Source organism: Aythya marila (genome assembly GCF_965140915.1).
Source record: "Aythya marila genome assembly, chromosome: 4".
NCBI lineage: Eukaryota > Metazoa > Chordata > Aves > Anseriformes > Anatidae > Aythya > Aythya marila.
The window spans coordinates 53,744,084-53,765,909 of record NC_139045.1 but is presented as its reverse complement, the minus strand read 5'-3'; the positions used below and the strand labels follow the sequence as shown (position 1 = coordinate 53,765,909).

The window sequence follows — 21,826 nt, the reverse complement described above, 5'->3', positions numbered from 1 at the left end:
TAATTCCCTGAGTCACAATGGAGTTGCTGAGTCTGCATGGTGGTAAATTCCAGAGTGATTTCTGATTATGGCTATATAAGAACTTCCTCTGAAGGTCCTAGCTCATCAGCTGATTGGGGAGCCCCAGGTGCAGTGGTACATGCAAGGAATATCAAAAGATACTGAAATAATAAAACATTTCTCTCCTGTTACTACCACGTGATATTCTTGGAAAATGCCAATATAAATTCTCAGCATCTTAATTTCTCAGTCATCTTTGAGGAGACATGTCAGGGAGAGGAGGGAAATGTCTCCTCCAAACAGATCATAATGCCATGAATTCTTAGTGGGAGAAAGCATGTCTGTCTTCAGCTGAATTGTAATGTAGTCTCTAGGGGAGGAATAATTGAGTTTACTCTAGTTGATATTCATGGAAGCAAATTATTTTATCATATAGTTTCAACACCAGGAGAGTCCATATGTGATACGAGGTCTGAGAGACGGCTCCACTGACACATTTCTGGAAACAACTAGAAAGTTATCACGTTACCGAGGAAGCACAGTAGAAAAACTTGCACCCAAAATTACCAAGGGAAAATAGTAAATTATTCTGCAGGAGGCGCTGAGGTAGACTTTATCAAAGCATTTTTTCTGCCTTTCCTACTCCTGATGGATTGCATTTCTTCTGTTAGCATGCAAAATAAACACTGCAGATGTTAGTGCAGTGGTGTCCAGAAAGTACTATGTACTTTTCAGTTACAGAGTTACATTATATTTCTCTTTGCAGACCAGAACACATAATGTTGCATCCTGTTACATGATCCTGTACTGAACAAATATGAGTGACCTAACGGGTGGCTACCACAAAGGCATTACAATATAAGCTGTTCTGAAAACACCCTCTGCATGATAAATCATGACCTAAGTGAAATGTTCCAAGACAGTTCCAAGTTCCAAGACATTCATTGCTCCACCTACCACTGAGTCATCTGGCTCCACTGATAAGTGCTGCAGGTGTTGCAAGGCATGAGATCTGTCAGGCATCCTAAAGTTGGTGGGAGCTGTTAGGGAAGATAGCAACCTGTGTGTGGAATCAGAACAGAATGTGTTAAATCACTCTATGGATTTTATTGCTCAGTGCACTTCATTTTCTATTGAATTAAATATTGCTGAAAAACAGGTATTGGTTAAAACAGAAATAAAGTTAGCAGAGAAACACTCTTCCAGAATGCATGGTATTTTATATATATACCTGGAATATAATATTTTGGAGGCGTGGGGGAATACAGAGTAGTTAAAGAAAGTAGTTATAATAGAGAAATTTTGGAAGGTAACTAACAGTAGTTAATTAACAGCATATTGTTCTTTTGTTCTTGAGAACAATGGGCTGTTTCAAATCATTTTCACTGTGTGAAAAAAGTAGAGTCTTTGTATGAATGAAAACTTTCAGTGTCTGTAAGCAGTCAGATGCAATAGAGATAAAATTATTCCATTTAATTAGAAAAATCTATGAAACTATCACAGCGGTAGGACAAAAGCTAAAACAAACAAAAAGAAGCACTGGATTGTGAATGAGAAGTCTCCATTAGGTGACTTGTGTGGAACTAACCTCAAGCAGTATCTGCCTATCTTGTTGCACTGGCTTTTGCACAGAGCACTGGTTGTCATCTCACTGTGACAGCCTTACTGAATGTAAAAGTGGAATCAAGCCATTCTTCCAAGTGTAAGTAAAAATACACTTCAGTATCAGACACAGATGTCTTCCTGTTTCATTTCTTTCATTTAGTAAATCATATTTATTTTAGTTGGCACAAAGAATAACTGATAAGCTTCTCCATTTGAAATTGGTGGTGCCTTCAAAGGTTTGATGGCTAAAACATTTGTTTTTGCAGGACAAAATTATACATTAAGATATTATGTACCAAAATTATGTTACCCAATAAAAATAATCTATAACCTTATAACACTTGGAAGGCAGGTGCCGAGCCCCTACAATACACAATATCGCAGAGAATTTCCTCTTCACATTTACAGTGTTATCAGATTTCTGAACAGTTAATTAAAATAGAAATTGCCTTTATGTTTCAGATGAACTTGAGCAGCAGAATAAATTTCTTCAACCACTAATTCAAATGTTTTTGACTGTATGCTAAGATGCTCTAATTTTATGACTAGAATACTTAAGCTCTATCATACATCATTCAAGTAATCAGACAGCTGAATACAATATGAAGTTCAGGAATGAAGTCATGTAGATAAATAACAGACAGAAGAGAGAAAGCAGAGAACACTTTTTTTTTTTTTTTTTTTTTTTTTTTCCTAATCAGATTAAAAGAGAAAGGGCAGAGAAGAAATCAGTGAAAATGAGGGAGATAGGAAGGCTGTTTGAGATGTGATATTATAAAGCAGAAGACTCTCGTTCCAACAAAATTTTTGAACGAAGAGTCTGTAAAAAATAAAGATGCTAAGTGTATTTTCTTGGCAGCATAAGCTACAATGCATTTATACTTTGGGCTGTTTCACTCATGATCAGTATATTACCTAGTGTGTTTGGCAACAGAGCTCCTACTCCAGCAAATGCTGATACAGGTCCCAAACTTTTCTACCTGAAATAACCAACAAGGCTGTTGGTAGTAAAATTAAACATGGGCATAAATAGTTCTAGGATTAAACCTTGTCATTTATTGTTATGAGAAATTTCCCAAGGAGATTAACCAGCTATACACTGGTGAATTTTACATCAACCCACTGTTAGCTCTTATGTTAGATCTTTGGGCTGATTTTTTGATCTGTTTAGACAACAATCAGTGGTGTGTTTGTGTTTCTCACAGCAAGAGCAGGGTGCTCTCACAGCACAAATAATTTTATAATAGGTAATAAAATAATTTTATAATAGGTAATATTCATGTCTCAATACAATTTTGATTTTATTTTTTAAAACTGGCAGTTTGGACTTCTTTGTTCAAGGTACATGTGTAATGTAAGCTATCAACAGCAGCTTAAACTAGGGCGTAGTAGCATGTACCATAAGTTTTATTCCAAAATCTATAAATGCATACATATGATCCCTATTCTTTTAATTTCAGTTGTCCACAATAAGAATTTAGCCTCTTAGTTAAAATGTGTAGTGAAATCACACTTTATCACTTAATTTCTTTAAATAAGTTTAACATCCCTATTCCAGTTTCTGTCAGGAGTTTGTTTGCATCCCATTACCATCACAAAGCTGAGTCTGCAGCTATAAATGAAAGGCTGAGCAGCAAGCTGTCTGCCATTGCATATCTGTACAATCTTTGCTTCCAAAGTAACAAAGACCAGCCAACAAAGGAAGCACGATATTACAGAACTGCACATATTCTTTCTTTTGAGCCATGCGCACAGGATGGTTTTATATCCTGTAGCTACAAGTGACATGGGGTGTCAAGTCCTAGTCTTGAATATGATCTACAGCAAAACTCCCATTAATTTCCGTGAAGCCAGGATTTTATCAATGCTTTTGTCATTATTCTTACCTATCCATTACATGCAATCTAGTAGGAAATAGAGACTACATCAAATCAAGATCTTGTCATGCTAATCTCTTCACAAAAATATGAATGTGAAATGAGAGCCTGTCCCAGTCCTAGAGTGTACTTACAATCTAAACAGAAAAAGAAAAATCTGGGAGGGAAAATAGAGGCTCAAATTGTTACTACTTAAGGAAACCCTGTCAGCCTACATGAGGACTGGATATAGATCTCATTGCCTTTCATAGCAATGCAGAACATGCTGTCAAAATTATTTTTTAATTTGATAAGTAGAAAGAGCATATGTTACATTAATATGTTACATATTATTATTTTCCAGGTCATAGACTTATACTGGGGAGTAGAAGCAGATGAATGGGACAGTCCTGAGCTGCAGAAGACTCGCATGAAGTTGTTAGAAGATTGCCTGAAAAGTTCTGCAGGTCCATGTTTTGTTGTGGGTATAAAAATAATGTTTTCCTTTACAACAATAGTAGCTTTGAGCTATCCTAACATGTGCAATAGTAGCTTTGAGCTATCCTAACATGTGCAATTCAGTAACAAATGTATTCTTTTCTTCTTTCTGAATATTTGATATTCCTCACTGTACATCTGCTGTACTGCAAACAACAGTTTCCCTACACAGCACTGTACAGTAACTGTGACTAGTCCCTATGAGTGGAGAGGAGGGAAGGATCTTTCATGAGCAGTCCCTATAGCAAGTTGTGTTTAAAAACCACAAGATGTGATTTTACTACCGCCACAGCAAAAGAAGACGGACTGCTTGTGTAAGGAGGCCACCGCTAATTAATTCTTGGCACTTCTCAGACATGGATTATTGGCTGGCGTAGAAGGACTTAGCTGTAGAAGCACAGCAGCAGGCAAGAGCTATCTTCTCTCATCTGGGTTTTGCTGTTTTGTGTGGTAAGCCCAGGACAAGTTAGGATGCCATTTGTTAGTGTGTTGAAAGAATGGAGGTTAGAGACAACCTAGAGAATCTAATTCTTTGATTTTTCCTGCTCGCTGCCTTCTCTTCGTTGTTGCCAGACTACTGCTTTTAGGATTCTTAAAAGAGTCAGTAAAACTGACAAAAAGGATATATTTTCAGTGGCTGTTTTTATTAGGCATAAAGGAGAGACGAAAACACTTTTACAGAAGTGCATTATAAAGCCTTAGCTATCTCTTTTAATGTCAGAGGTATCTTTCAGTAGATGAACCTGTTGTTTTCTATGAAGCTCAACAAACAGTTTTCAGCTATTCCTCACAGCTTCTTCAGCTGAAGCAATTTGAATTTATGAAGTCATGCCAAACGCCACATAGGGCTGAATAACTGAAAGGCACTGACAGTAGACTGTATATAATCCTGGTAGGTACGATTTTCTCCCTCCCAGTGAATCATACACAATAGATTTTGCTGTCACTGATTTTGTATTAACTATACAATTCAGAATAGCATGAATTGTTATCTCTGCTGTGCTTAGAAAGATTTGTGCCATGTTTTAAGATGAACATAGGTCACTTGAAAAATATTTTAAGAGCAGTTTAGCGCATGGTATAATGACTGTATTAATTTTCAATGCACAGATAAAAAGTATACAGGCTTTTGATAAACACATTGTTTGCAATGAGTTTGGCAGTTTATTCCCAAACTTATTTCATTCTTTATCAGCTGCCTTGAGTCTCCATCTTTGAGAGAAATACATGGGGGAGTTATGACATTTTTTCTGTGCATAGTTGTAGGACTGTGGAGACATTAGGGTAAGTTTCCAGTTAAATTGCCCTCTATCAAAACTCTTCATTTGCATTTAAGAAGACAACCAACATTATTTTAACTATTGTAATCAGACCAGATGTTTTCAAGTAAGCATGCCTAATCCTGCTCAACTGCTTTTGTCAGTTATTATACTGATCATTAGCAGAAGTTTCACTAAAATACAAGCATTTTGTTATTACAGGCCTTTGTACCAACTTTCAAGGACTGGTCTGAAAGTAAAAAACAATGTTGCTTCAGTTTAGCATACTACTGAGTTAGGCTTGACATTTTTCTTCTAGCAATACCTGCAATCACCCACGTATGTAAGCATGCATGCTCTGAAATCTCAGTGAAAGAAATGGCTGAATACACCATTGCTGAATAATTTAGCAGCTCGGAAGTTTGAAACTATTAAGAACTGCCTGCATGATGTTGTTTCTAAAGAAAGAAATCAAGCCAAACAAGAAATTTTAAACAGAATAAAACAGTCAGCAAAGAGGTTGCAATCAGCCAAAGACCTCAATATTTAGTCCAATTTTTCCAGCTATGGACTGGCGTAATAGCTCTCCCAATGTCTAGACTGGCAAAATTACATAAATCTCTTTATGCACATTTGTTTTTTCCTCTGCTATACCTTTGTGGGATGGGTTTTATTTCATTTACAACACAAATTGAAGATGATTCCATTCCAGAAAGCATAATTAGTTCTGATTTATGGTAACATAATTAAAAACTGACTTTGGCAATGCAGACTTTGGGCAACTTCCTATTTCTTGAGAAAGTTCTGAAAAGCTTGCCACTTCCATCCAGCTGGGTATTTTCTTACTTTTCAGTTGCTGCTTCCTTAATTCAAACTCAGATCTGGGATTAAATCTGAGTGTTCAGAATTAACTAACAGATATGAAATGATTATAGCAAGTGTGCCTGTATTGTAATATCAGATGAAGAGAAAATGAAATTAAAGTGCGGAAGTTAGAAATCTTAAGCTTTTCTTCAGACAGAAAACAACAAAAAAACAAATGCAAATGTATTTATAAACAAAAAGGAGGAAGCAGATCTGAAAAAAGTAGGTAATTTGTTTCCTGTGGCATTTTCTTTGGGAATGTATAGTCTCCAACTTACCTGGTACCCAAGCTCTAGATCCAGTTAAGGGAGAGGGGAATTGTTGGGGCTTTCATTTGTGTTTTTGTGTTTGTTTTTGTTTTTCTATGTTAAAGCAGTACCTATAATATGTGATCATTTAGAAACTCATAGTCTTTACTGTAGGTGTACACACATACTATGCTATTTTTGAACTACAAAGTTATCAAGATTTACGAGGGAAAAAAGTACTATTTCTGTAGGAAAAATATTTTCCGTGCAAGTTTTGTACAGAAATCACGCTGGTTGTCTCTGCACTTTAGATAGGGAGATTGAAATGTGGCACATTTATTACATTGTGAACTACTAAATTCTGCAGTACATAATGATAACCAAGATCAAATAAATATGTTTCCAGTTTATCACTGGAACCTTTACATTTTGTTAGGTCATGTTTCCCAGTAAATTGATAAGAGATGGCAATACAGTCAAGGCATTAGAGTGACAATAACGGTTATGTTATCATCCCCTAATTATGTTAGTACTGATCATGAACAGGATTCATCCATTTTGTATCTAACTTCAATCTAGACTACACAACTTTAACAACCAGTAGAAAGGTGTAGTTACCTCTAGTAATATCTAAGTCAGATTCTTGAGATGCACCTATTTCTTCATTGGCAGCAAAGAGACATTAGAAGGTAATTAGTTGCTAATTGAGGAACACAAGTGAAGTGTTTGATATTAAGGCTGTGCAGTGCTTGATATTTAGAGTGTTATTAATCTATAGTGAATATTTGCAGAAAGAGTTTACTGCCCTTTTCCTGGGGTTCCCTAAGTAGTAGCCAGTACTAACCTGCTGTTGTTTGGCCTTGGTACAGATCAAAGAACTGGCACGTTCCTCTGCCCTCCTCTTCAAACGCACCCTGCAAGCTGTAACATGTGGGTGCTCTCGTCCAGCTGTGCAGCACCATGCAGTCTCTGCCTGAGCTCCTCTTCTTGCATAAGCACATCCTGAGCAGTTGTAAAATGAAAGGGAGAAATAGCAGTAAAGTGTGAGTTTGTCCCCTATAACAGTTTGCTCAGTTCAACATGTTCAAATTTGTGCTTAGATGCTGGTTACACCAGCACTTTCAAATTGAATTGCAACATATGAGACACAGAATCCTCACGTTTCAAAAGTCATTGGAAAATGCAATCTGAATCACAGCACTGAAAGAATACTACTAATATTCTGTCTTTAAAACCTGAGCACATTGTAGGAACTTCTTGTTCCTCTTCACCTGAAGCATTCACTGAAGTCCTAGGCCAAAATACAGGCTTTTTTGGTTATAGGGTAGGTTGTAATCTGCTTGTTAAAAAGAGCAGCCAGATTAAAAAGTTTAGCAGGTGTTCCCATTCATTGCCTAAAGGGAATACTTAATTAGCTTTTGATAATCTTTGCTTATTATTTGTGTTTAGCATTACTAATGATAGTCTCCCAAGACATGGCAAAAAGTCGAAGTTACTTCCTTATTTGTAACAGGATATACAGCAAAGGACTCTTTGTCCTTTGGATTGTGTCTTAGTAGAATTACAGTCAATGCTGTACAAAGACTAATACCAAATTTTAGCCGGCCTAAGCATGTGTTTGTTTTTTCTTCTTCAATTAAATATTTAGTCAAAAGAAGTGTCCAGGATTTTGGTGTCATATGAATATCATCAGAGCCCTTGGTCACTGACTAATTCGCTTAGAAATTCAGTCCATTTTTATGGTCAGATAGAAGGCAGCTACTATTTAGCAAAATCATGTAGGTAAAACAAGATCCCGAATGAATAAAAAATAATAATTTATTTACTCCTGAGATTTTTTTTCTTTTTTTATCACATACTAATGATACCTGTTCAACTTTACTTGCTGTCCCTTAAGGTCAGCATACTTATAATAGTATAAGGAAGGATACAGCTTAGACATATAATAACTTATTTGTTGAAAGTTGGTTTTGGACAAGTTCTCATTACAGTGTGTTTCATTTGGACACATTTATACTGGAAAAACAAAATCACAACTTCAATGCAATTTGAAATTGACCAGCAGTAAGGATGAGGGACAGATTTATGAAGCAGATGTATGACTGCTATTGCTTAAGCACAATAACTAAATCAAATAACAGAAAACACTGAGTAGATTTGGCAACTGTCTAGAAATGAAGCAAATAAATACTTAAATGAATCCAGACTGAACTTTCAGCTTTGACGGGTACAAATCTAAGAGATTCTCCCCAGCCATCATTCAGATCATCTGGTCCAAAGAAGACCAGACCTTCTTTTACTTTTTAATTTTCTACCTGCTCTGTACAAACAGACATTGTAATTCACATTATCCCTCTGAAATTATTGACAGCTTGTTGTTAATTTCAGCATTAATGAGCTGTTAAGAAAGTCCTATTGAGATTCCAGTAAGATTTTAGATGAATATTAGCAATTTACAATATTTGGCATGTCCTTAAATCACCCTGAAGTGAAATAGAAGATGAAATATGGTAAAATCAAGAAGCAAAGTAGTTTTAACATTTCCAGATCTTTTTGTTCCTACAGTATAATATATGCTTGAATCATCTTATGAAGCACACTGCTATGTGGTTTTCTTTGCTTGGTGCTAATGCTTGATTATTAATTCTAAGCGCATTCCAGCTCAGAGAAAAATCCAAATTGTTTTACTCCCAACTCTTCTGAAAATATTCCACTTCCAGTTCAGTTCTGGTATTACCTTAGGATTTATTCCTGATACAAAAACTTAATACATACAGGCTCTGGAACATCTGATATACATTTTGCTTTTGCTCTCTGGGGAAAACAGCCTCATATGTAAAGTTACGAAGACTGAAGTCAGGAAAATGTGTCTATATTAAAACAGCCAGGTCGGGCTAAGCACCAAGGAATTCAGCAGAAGGTAGAAAAGCTTAGTGCATTTCAGATTTCAATTTTCCTCAAGGAAGCAGATCTAGATTATAGTTTTTAAATGAATGAGGAGAAATAGCTGAAACCAGATGTAAGCACAACAGCCCACTTCTCCCAATAAAGTTTACTCAAAGGAAGAAGTATCAAACCCTGAATTTTCTCATTCAGCATCTGATTTGAAATCCATCCAAATAAGAATTCCCACTAATATAAGTGGGTTTGGAGTCGTACATCATATCAGGAACTGCTCAGTATGACTTGCTGGCATTAATGTTGGCATTAAGTAGGAGGTCTGAGGACACTAATCCTGTTTTGGGATAACTGACAGGAAAGACTTTTTCATGAACGTCAAAGGAGAGCTCTGTGTATTTTTTAAAACCCTTCCAAATGGAACCAGTAATTACATTTTAAAGGCATAGTATGTGACTTTCCCCTGGGCAAGCCTTGGTCTTCATTCAGACTAACAGGCCAAGGGCGGATAACCCTTTCCGTGGTGTTTGTCTCTGAACAACACATACACACAAAAAGTGGAATCGAGGGCAGGATAATATTATATGATTAAGCTATTGTAAGTGACTTCCTTGATCTTCTTTAGGTCTGTGAATATATTTTCCTGTGAATCATCTCTGATTCTCTAAAATTTAGGGTCTAAAAATTGTTATCCATTTTTCAACCATAACCCATTGAAAATAGCTACAAGATTCATCAGGCAGCTTTTGCATGCAACATCAAAACTGCATGTTTTTCATTTGTTTCTTGATGTAGTCTTTAAATAGCTTGCATTTTAAGCCTGCAGAAGATTGTACATGATTTGTACTAAGTCACTGTGTTTCTTTTTTGGGACATAATTGGAATTTTTGGTGCTGCCTTCCAGAAAGGTTAAGTATGATATTTAATATGAATGACCATATTAGTGAGAATGAGATTTGCGTAAACTCAAATTTGCTTCATTCTGTTCATAATGTGCAGATGAAGACATAGGCTGCCTGAGATTTATGAGATCTATTTTTCTTTGGAGCCTCAAGAGCTGTACCAAACCATCTTCTGAGGTAGTATTCTAATCAACTAGATGTAATGTTCTACTCTGCAAATGAAACTGTATATCAGAAAGCCAACATCAGCTATTCTGCACGAGCGAGAGGGGAAAAAAAATCCTAAACTTTACAATCTCACTTCTATGTAAAGGAACAGTGTACTTTGCAGTATGTAGCAGGCATACTACTGTCAACTACATAGTTGATAAGTTCAAAGAGAGCTCTTACTACTCTTGCTTGTACCTAGCACCTTCCATTTTCTAAAATCCAGAGATTCACTTCAGGAATGCTTAAATTATCCAATAACATACCCACAAACAAACACTACCCGGCAGGTAACAAGTTCACTTTTCAGTCTGAATATTCTAAAATGCTGGTATCAGCAGAAGGGTCTTATTTTAAAGATAATCGGAGTGCTTATTTTTTTCTTCAAAGATACTTTTTCCTTCAAGGAAAGATAATTTACAAAAGTAAAATAAGATAAAGTATCAGTGATGGTCATGGTGATGCTGGTATGCATCCATACAATATTTCCTCTTTTCTCTTGAAGTACCTGCTTTCAGTGCAAGGTGCTTATTTTGAAGTTACTATTCTGTTAGTGTGCCATGTAGCAGCTAAATATTGTATGCTTCTTTCTTTCATAGCTGGAAAACTTAACACTAGTTTTTTATTCTATTCACGTTGGAAAAAATAAAGCAGAGAACACTTGCTTAGAATGCTACAGAGACCACTATTATTATGAGTAAACTACATATTCTTTGTCAACTATTTCACAAAGTATATAAACTATTTTAATACTTAAAAGTTTTTAAAAAGACTACAGAGTACTCGTGCTACTCGTAGTTGGAACAACAGCACATCACCTGGTCACGTCGTTTAGCAGAGCATGTACTCTGCCTCATTGTCATGCTATTGCATGGCATGGGCAAAATAGTATTTTTACTGAGGCAAGTGTCCCAAAGTCCTTTGCTATCTTTTATTCATTTCCATACTACAGAATGTTTAAACATTTGGCTAACGAGTTGACCTGTTATCTGCAGTCAGTATTTAGCAAGTAGTGCTTGTACACCATTTATTTTAGTTTAAAATTAGTGTTAGAAAAGGTGTAAAGATAACCCACTAGGAAGCTACTAACACTAAAGTTTTATTTTGACCTGTTTCACTCTTGAAGTAGAAGCCAAGAGGATTTATAAAGGTGTTTTCGTTAAACTATGTTATAAATGAAAAATTAATATTGGGTAGTGTTGAAGAACAGCAGATTTTGAAATTTAGCAGTTGTGAAGCTGACTTCATGAAAGAATGGGTTTATATTTCATATAAACTAAATTATTAGGCTTATCATTCTCATAATATTTGGTAATGTGAATTGACTAAAGATTGCTGGCACTCTGAATACTTCAAATAATATTGTTTTCATAAGTCACAACCTTTGTCAGGTGTCTAAAGGATGTAGTTTATGAAGGCAAGGAAAGTTTTAATCTCAGTTCTCACAGTGCTTGCTTTAGTCTGCTTTTGATAGACATCATTAAATAAAGAATAAGAGTAGAAAGAGTAGAGTGAATATTTTAAGACACTTGTCTATTTGATGTGGCTTTTTTAAGCTACAAAATAAGATGTGTGAATTTTTATTTTCCTTAAATACTGTTTTAGATTGTTCAAATGGGATGAAATAGTTTTAACATCCAAAATCCCTAATTACATAATTGATCCATGATTTTTTCAAATCATGATAGCAGTCACAACAGAAGTTACAAGACACTTCAACTTAAAGCAATCACGTTTTCATGCAGTAAGTAACATTCCAAGTAACTAACATTTTCCATGGTTAGTCTGTGACCACTGGTGATTTTACGTTATTGAGAAAAGATTTGCTGTCCTTCCAATTAAAAAAAAAATAAAATAAATCTTCAGAACAACAACAAAAAATGTTGTCAGATGGCCAGTGATGCAGAATACCCAGGTGACTGGAAATCCAGCCTTTGTGAGTTGTTCAGGGTCCAGTCTGAACGTGATTAGCTAGCTTGAACAGAGGAGGAATATTTGAAGACCATACCATGCCAGAGGAAACATGCTAGCTCTGTCCAGACACAGATGAGGCGCAAGCATTTTCAAAGAGTATCACACTTTTATTTTTATTGGTCCCTGACTGGTGCACAAAAACTAGACTTGAGCGCTCTTCATTAGCCTGCGCAGAGAATGGTAGAGGCCTTTGGGTGTCAGAACTTGAGCCAATATGCTTACTCGAAATGCCAGCTCCTATAGTTCTCCAGCAATTTCCCACTCATCATCACACTTGCTGTCATTGTCCAGTCAGTTTGTTCCTCCAGCCATGAAATGACAGAGCCTTTTCGCCTCTTTTTGTCAGTTTCTTTGGAGATCCCTTCCATATTTTTACTTCTCCTCCTTAACTGTTACTGCAGTTTAAATTATTAGCTCCTTCCATAGAGCCTTCAGCTATGCTAATGTCCTGTCTAGCCTCCTTCAAATATATTGCAATTTAATAAACCAGAAAAACAGTTCATGCCCTCGAGGTGTGTGAAAGGTAGGGAACACAGATTCAAGTTATGTAAGACCATGCAGAATTGACCAATACATCTATATCAGTCTTGTGTTTACTGGGCCACCACACTGCTAACGTTGTGGAGAGAATTATCTTTCTGTATGCATCTTGTCATGCACAAGGAATTATCTAATCATTTCTTTTCATCGATGAAGACGATTGATGAAGTATCTGTTCAGAGAGTACCAGCCGCCAACTGTCCAAACAAGGCCTGAAACCACTGCCAGCTGGCTTGGGAAGGAGAATGTTTCATTACAAATGGCAAATAAGGACACAAAAAATCATAAATAAAAGTCATCAAAATCCAGAAACTAGTCAAAATTAATAATCTAGGCCATTCCACATGTACTTGCAAAGCAGATTTGGTGTTACATCAGTTCATAAAAAATCCACAGAAATAAAAGTGGCCCCCTACCCAGGATGTGCCTTAGGTGCAGTATATATAGCAAGGCTTATGCTCAGAAAGACTAATCAGATAGTGATTATACTGTACCATCCTCAACAACTAGAGAGGCTTAGCTAAGGCTTGCCCATATGAGAGTTCCTGGTTTGCCCAGCTTTGACTATTGTTGGATGCCTGCTATCAGTTGGAGTAGGAGAAAGCCAGTCTGTTTCTCTGTATGGACTCATCTCCAGTCTTCCTGAAGAAGTCCTGTTTCTCTTTTACTGAAGGGATAGAAGACTATCCCTTTGAACCCCATTTCTCTTCTGCTGACACTACATACCAGGAGGAATCATAACCCCAAACCATTATTGAATACAGCTTGCCATAAGATCAGCAAAACCATCTAAAAAAAGCATTTAGGCCAGATAAGTTCTAAGCAAGGTTGTTAACATCATGCCAAATATTCATCATCTTCTTACTTCAAATATCAATAATGTAATCAATAACAAGAAATTCTTACTCTGTCATCAGTCACAGCTTTTCCTAGCAAAATTTTGGGAAGTTTGATGTTCTAAAATCAGTGACTTTCTAAAGACATTTTGAGTGTTTTTCTGTTGCTGAAAGGACCTACTGGGATCACTGGAATCTAACTGACCTAACTGACTCCACAGTTGTGAAACATTACATGGGGGGAGGGGAGGGGGATAAATTCACCTGTAATATATCAATTTCAGAAAAAAGTGCATCACAATTCTACAATTCTATTAACTCTATTAACTCCTCCTTTTTTTTTTTTTTTTTTTCCTTTTTAACTTAGAGGTAGTATCACTTTTTGTGTGAACAACGAAGTACCACCATGTCATGAGCAGCATCTGCAATGAAGAGAGGCTGACAGTTGTTCTTCTCCGGCCTCTTATGTTCCCAAAACATCAGTGATAAAATTTCCAGTTGATCTTATTGGAGGCAGGGAATAATGTCCTGAGATGATATCCCTTCAAAAAAAAAATGGTTTCAAGCTCTGTGTCTTCCTGAGAGTTCTTCTGCATTAAATCCATTCTCTGAAGTTACATCATCTCCCTCTTAAAAATATATTAAATGACAAGAGCATTATTCTTTTTCTTGCTTTAATCTATTCTAAATTCAAATTAGAGGATGATTTCCTACGTCTGCCAAGTCACATAAAAGATGCAGTGCATAGGATGGAGTACATCAAAATAATCATTTACCCCTGCCGCTTTCATTTTAGCTTCTTTTGTCAAATCCATGTGATTTCTTGCGTAAACTTTGGTTTGGTCTTCTCAAGTCCCAAAAGAGCAGACATTTCTCTTTGTGATCCTGTTTCTCCACGAGAGAACATCTAGATTTTTACTGTTTTTCTGTTTTCCTTCAGAAGGAAGAGATTTCCTTTCCTGACTTCCTACAGTCCTATCTGGAAACAGTCTCACCCCTTGTCACAGCTTTTTCCTTTATGTGTTTTTTGGTTTTGGCTGGGAGGGAAATAGAGACACTGGGATAGGGTTAAGAGTCTCTCATGGAAGAGACATCAGACATAAAATAGAAACAGATTTTTATTACATCTATTTACTGAGTCACTATTCACAGTGTTGAGAAGTTTTACAACAGCGTGTTACTTGGGTGTTTGAAGTCACCTGTCAAAACATGCATGCAGTAGACACTACAAGTACCACTTACTAGAAATCCTTGACTAACTTAGATCATAGGGCACACTACACCTCCTTGCTTCTGACAAGAAAGCTGAAAAATACTAATTTTAACTTTGGCTTTCTTCTCCAAAAAAAAAAAAAAAAAAAAAGGAAATTGTGCGTTAAAAAAAAATAAATCACTTCTCAGGTTATCAGAGAGGTCATTTAACTACATTACGTTGTTTTGCATACAGCAATAAACACTGAATTCTGGGTGCTGTGAAGAGGTAGCATTATTGCCTGCTAGAACTAATGTCCCCTACACTAAAAGCTTGCCTTTGGGCCTTCATTTGTTTTATATCCCTGCAAAACATGTTTATTAATGGTGTTTAGCTGCTTTACAATGCACTACACGGTCATGGGTCGTATCAGGCTCATGGGGACTCTATTATTCTCTGCAACTTGTGAAAACATTTTCTTGACATTTAATTACAAAATTAGGTTTTCATTTGCACTCTCAATGAATACCAATCTGTTTAGCTCTAATAAGAAGGGGAAAAAAAAAAAAAAAAAAAAACAGCAAAAATAAATTTGCAGTGAAATGTCACATCATATTAAAATTAGTTTTAGGTTTCCTAAAGTTGGGAGGGGTTAGTAAAAATGTTATCCCATCAGTGATCTCTGCATCTGATGATGCTCATTAATTAACACTTTCTAATACCTTTATAGTGGCTATATATGTTACTGAGAAACACAGCTTAATTATGTTACTGAACAGAAAGATACAGGTCCCCTTCCAGTAGAGTTCATGTGCCCAACATGGAGAGACTTCGCAGTCCTAAAAACCCCTCCTCAGCTGCTGCAGCTTTGGAGCTGACTACAGACTAGAGGCCTCTGTGTTAATCCCTTAGGTACCTTATTCATCAAAAATTACCTCAGTCTAAGCTCTTTGGCTCATCACTTACCTTAAATACCATCTCAAAACGGGAATTTAGAAACTAAGCAAAACTTCCTGTAGACATTAGCACAGTCATATTTCCCAGAGTATAAAAAAGTGGCCCCTTCCTTCTAGAAGGTATATGGGTACAGCAGGAGGCAGCATCATTTCTTTCATATGAAGCATACCAAAGAGGGCAGTAAGAGTCCTAGATTTTAATTCCTTGGCGTTGGTGTCCAGAAGCCAATGTCCTGTCCTCCCAGCCCTAGGCTCAGGGTATCCTTTCTCTCTGGCTCCATGATGCCTGTCTGCTCAGCGAGGCACATCAAGCAGCAGGAGAAGCAATTCTCCATTAGCGAGTCTTCACTTAAGAGATGCAGGACAGGATTTCAGACCCTTTCTTAGTTCCTCCCTGCTTGGGTGAGTGTTGTGATGATTTTACAAAGTGAAGTTACACTTACACCACCATGCTGTCATCTGGAAGACAGGGTTGATCTTCCAGGGTTGATCTTCCAGGACAGGTACTTTTCCCACCCACTGCAGGAAGGGTAGGGATTTCCACAGGCAAGGTTATTGACTCCAGTCCAGGGCTGGTTGCTGAAATCTTCTAGCCCTTGTAGTTTGTTTTTCTATCCAGCTCCACTATTACAAACTGCTGTGGGACCCATCAGGGAATTTACAGGAATATGGGCTTGCAGTAGAAGTCACTTGCCAGATCCCACGCTTTATGTGAGAGGAAAAATGTGCATGCCCATTAAGAAGATACCCACCCATTTTCAAAAAAAGAGCAAAGCAAAAATGATTCATTTGTTTGAAGGCAAATCAGAGTGAGTGAGAGCTCAAGTGTACAACCAGAGGTAGGCAAAATCTTCTTCAGCCCTTTCCCCTGTCTTTATTCACAGACATTATCTTTATTTTACGCTTCTTGACTGAATTTCTCACCTGTACCCACACTCAGGGAGATTAAAGACCTAGAAATGGCAATGAAAGAAGAGGCTACAAAATGAACTAAACTGGTGTTCTGTGACCACACATGAGATAGAAGAGTGTGGAAGAAGGAGACCATTGATATTTTCACATCCAGAAGAAAGGAGAGTTCTGATGAAGCAAAGTGTGTCAGGGAAGTAGGTCATGAATTTCTTCTGAGGAAGCACATCTCCCTGCATGATGGTCTGTTAGCTCCTACCCACCGCATCCTGAGAAGTCTTTCACCATTATTTCATATCTCCCTACCACTAGGGAGAAGCTTTGAGATTTAAAAATATTGCACTGTGGGTGAAGTTCAGAGCTGAGGGAATTGGTTTACTCGGCTTCAGCTGTTCTCTTTAATTTCCTGAAAGACAGACTAAAGATCAAGTGACTCCACCATCATTCTCACACCTCATGCAAGGTACATTTCTCACAGCAAAAGACTTAAGCACTTGCACCCCATACTTCCAGCCTCAATTACAGTCGGTTTTCTTACCAGGCAGTTCAACAACGCCTTTTTGTTTTTCATGGAACTAAACACAATATCCTTATGAACTTCCTGAAATACCTAGAGCTGTGCCACCGCTACCACCACCTCCATGTACTTCTGCAGTGCCTCAGATAAAAAAAAAAAGAGAGAAATTAAGGCATACTTCTGCAACCCAGCACACAGCAATATTTCTCAAGCTGGGCAGTGTAAATGCGTATCTAGGCAGGGCAGAAAAAAAAATCTATTTCTCAGTGCAGAAATATTTTTATTATACTTTCAGTTTTCCATTCACTTTAATAATTTCAGTAAGAAAAAAATGAATCTCTTCTTTTATGTTTTGTGCAGTCAGACAAAGTTCTAAAAATAAATATATTTACTTGCAAGCTTCAACCAAAGGATTGGAGTATGGACACTATTATTATCACCAGGTGTAGGGAAAAGCCAAATTAAATTGTTTGCTACTGTTCTGAATGTATCATTTTTCTCTTAAAAACAAACAAGACAAATGTAAAGTGACAGTCCCATCCCAGCTGATACATAAATACACAACATCCTTTGCTATTAGCAGTCAAAACAGAAAAAGGTTTTTGTTTGTTTGTGGGTTTGGGGTTTTTTTGGTAAGCTGTCATTATCCTCATTTTATAGATAGTGAATCCAAGTTAGAGGCAAAAGTCTTAGGAATTTACCAGCGTCTACAGTGAAATGAAGCAAAATAGGACCAAATTACTGCAATTTAAGAGGTCTGCACCAACTCTAATGTTCTGTCTCCTAAGTTCCATGGCCATACAACTGCAGGCAGTAAGGCAGTTGGACTAGAAGGTCCCTTCCAACTGGACTATTTTACTTAACAACAAAACAAAGTTGTTCTGAATGCAGTTACATCTTGGAAATGACAGGTTACAACATTTTTTTGGCTTTTTGTTTTTGCCTTCATATTTTTGATTTGGAAGAATATTCTGTCAGTGCACATCAGTGTGAGAGCATCCGAAGGCACTGACACTGCACCGCATTACAGGTAGAAGAAACAAAAGTAGAGGCAACTATTTTCAGGACAACTTTTAGCCCCCAGCTACCCTGGGGTTCCAGCTTCCCAAAGCTTTGTTTGGATAAAATGCCTTATTACAGCCTTCTCCCTCTTACTTTCAGTTCTTCACTTTGATTCAGCTCAGTTTAATTCAATTCCTTGCAGTTTAGCCTAACAAGCAGTTAACATGTATACTCTATTGAGATTTTCAGTGGATTCATATGTTTGTTTTTCTTATTGTTGAAATCATTAGTGCATTGAAAATAAATTTAAGTAAATACACTTTTCTTGTTTCAGTTCAGATGATTCACTGTTGTTTAGCCATTAGCATTTTTTTGCTTTGAGTTTGAGAATTGGCTATTGTTCCGTCAGGGAATAAAAGAACAAATAAAGGGCATTTCTCTTCTGTTTGTAGCAAATAGTAGCAAATCAAATAATATTTATTTCTCAAAAACAAGGCCCATCTAAGACTGTTATATTTGTGCTTTTTTTTCTTTTTTTTTTTTTTTTCTTTTTTTTTTTTCATCCCCCAAAATATCTCTGGCTGTGCCTAAGATATTTTAATCACCTTATCTTGCATATATAGTTTCTATAGGGTACTGCTACAATAGGGTTACAATACACAGGCAACAAACCAAAAAGACCTCTAGTTGTACTAAATTTCTTTCAATGGGATGTTAAATAAAAGGCCCTTTAAAATTGGTATCCTGACCATTTTGTTCTAGATTTTCAAGTCATTATTTACCTGTCTATTTGCTTATATCAGTTAAGCCCACGTTTCGGCAGACCAGGAGGGTAAACAGGTCCTTTCCTGACTTGGAACCAGCCTTCTGGGCAGGATAGAAATGGGAATGCGCTGTGTTATCTTGTGGAAATTCAGGATGAAAGATAGGACGTAGAATGTAGCCACCATAAATAGAAAAAGTAAGGTTTGAAAGCTCTAAGAAAGCATTTTCTGTTGTTGTGCTGGTGATTTTGTCTTCAGTTTGCACATACATATATGTGTACACATCAATTGAAACAAATTGTTGGGTATAAGCATTTGATTACAATAAGCATACTTTCTAGACAGAACATTTAGAATGTCTGAGGTCTTTTAAAATTGAAGTTAAATAGAAATGTTAATCTACTTACATTTTTGTTATGTCTTTTCTATCCATAGCAGTAACATACGTTTTATCAGCTAATAGATAGATTGACATTACAGCAAGCATTAGTGCAATAAGGACATTTCACCTACTGGCTATTTGACTGAAACGTGTGGCTTTAAAGGGGGAAGAAAAAGGTTTTATTTCATAGAAAGATGTATCCACCAGTGGAAGGAAGCCTAGAAGAGCACACTCAGGCAGCTCTCCAGCTTTGAAGAGGCCTGATGATTTGGGTACGTACCTGCTGACCACAAACTTGCCCTTCTTCCAGTTCAGGAGAGATTTTGAAACAAACCTCTCTATGCACAGTGAGCTGCCTCATTACCAGCCTTGCTGCCAGTCATGCCCCACAAGCTGCTTCTCAGGCTGCTCCCTGCCCACAGCCTCCCTGTGAGACATGGTGTGAATTTCTATCAGCCTGACAGCCACAGTTCCCTTAGGGATGAGTGGAAGGACACCTCTGGGACATCAGGGAGAGCAGCCAAAGCCCTAGCAACAGATGAACAATGTAATGCCCTAAGGCACTTTAACAGCACTTAAATCCCTACAAGTTTGGCATCTGCCTGAGGAACCACTTAGTGGGTCTCAGTGACACCTGAATGCTGATGTTGGGTGCCTGCAGGCAATTTCCAGCCCAGAGCATGAAGTATTCACTACCATTCACTGCATTCTCACCGCTTTCTCCTAAAGGAACTGCTCCACTTTGATTAATTGATCTCAGTTTGAGCTTACATGAATTTAGCAGGCTGAAATGTGAGTCACTCAGGACCTAACTCACAAGTGGGCAAGGCTTTCCTACTTCAGCAGTAAGCAGTTCCTGTGGAGAGGGTAGGGCTGACAATTAGAAACAATAGCTTCTGCTATCCCGTTACAATTAAACACTGCAGACCTGTCACAGCTCTGAATCGCTGCCTAGACTTAATTCCCTGCACCTAATTGCTAGGTGAAATGGGGACAATATACTTCTGAATCTCTCTTGGCTGTTGCCAAAACAAATTGCTTAAGCGCTTAGGTCTGGACAAAAAGAGGTATCTTAGGTTAAAAAATTAATTATGGTTTAATTTAATTCCTTCAAAGGCAATTTCTTGAATATTTATTCTTCAGAAAGTTGGCAATCAAGGACTTGTATGAGATGAGGCAGAGAGGACTTTAATATGTTTCAGTGTTACAAGCGCAACTTTACAGAAACAAAGCAGTAAAAGTGGTAGGACTGATCCCATGAAGCCCAGCAAAAGATCATTGGATCACATCATTCACCAGCTATAAATCTGAGTTTTCAATGAATCTTTAGCTTTCTCTTGGCAAAAAGGCAAAATAATGCTGCTCTTAAGGTGGAAAGTATCTGAAATCACAAAACGTTACATACCTGACTTTTAAAGTGACATTTTCAGATGTTAATGCATAATTTCCTTTAAAAAAAAAAAAAAAAAAGAATGAAACCAAACAGTAATCAGTCCAGCTTGCTATAATAACTTGATCTGGTGCTTAAGTACATGATTTAGTGGGTGACATTGGGAGTAGGGGGATAGCTGGACCAGACGATCTTGGAGGTCTTTTCCAACCTTTATGATTCTATGATTCTACAATAATTTGATGGCTTGGTTTTATCTACCACTATATCTACTAGAGAAATTAAATGTCTTGGTTAAAATTAAATATATCTAAAATTTCAACCTGTTCTTTATTGATATAAGGTATGGTATTAGGGTTCATGAATGTTTCAGTAATGATGTCTGAACTTAAAACATGGCATGCACTATGAATCCATCATATCTCAAGATCAAATCCAAACCTCATTAGTTCCCACCTTTTGGTCATTATTGTGACTATGCCTGTAATTTTTTAATCTGTCTTTAATAATCTTCCTTTAACTTCAGCCTCAGGCGCAACAAAGCTAACAAGACTATTGCTGAGGTTGCTCTGTGTTAATTCTATAAAGTTTTGTCAGACGCAATTCTTTGCTGAGGGTTTTATACATGTTTGCCAGCCTGATCGCTTTAAACAGCTCAATCACCTGCAATCTAATGAATCTTTAATTTGTTGTTTTACTATTAAAGGAAAATGACTCATCAGGTGGGACATTGAATTCATAAGTCTGCATATAAAACCGTCTCTTGGTACTGAATGTGGTGTAAACATTACTGTTCCCTTTAAAAATAATTTCCTATAATAATCATCAAAATGTTCCAATGTTGTTACCACAAATTGAAGTTTTAGTTTATTACTGTAGAGTACTGTGGTATTTTTCATAAAGGGTGTAAATGACAATATTCTTATTTGCATTTAGCATGAAGCAACATGAAGATTGTGAGAAACTTTATTTTCTTCAAACTCATTTGTTCTATTTTTCCTACTTGAATGTATAGGGAATACAGAGA

The 21,826-nt window shown here is 36.9% G+C and overlaps 1 protein-coding gene across 1 annotated transcript in view; it reads left to right on the top strand.

Moving 5' to 3' along the window:
• The window catches only part of NWD2 (NACHT and WD repeat domain containing 2), a gene marked incomplete at both ends in the record, with an annotated part of 55,477 nt that overhangs the window by 21,351 nt on the left and 12,300 nt on the right, over nucleotides 1–21,826 (top strand). The window contains one exon of the mRNA XM_082758793.1: nucleotides 3,826–3,942. Within this exon, the coding sequence (XP_082614919.1) occupies nucleotides 3,826–3,942 (117 nt within the window). The remainder of the gene's footprint in view (nucleotides 1–3,825; nucleotides 3,943–21,826) is intronic.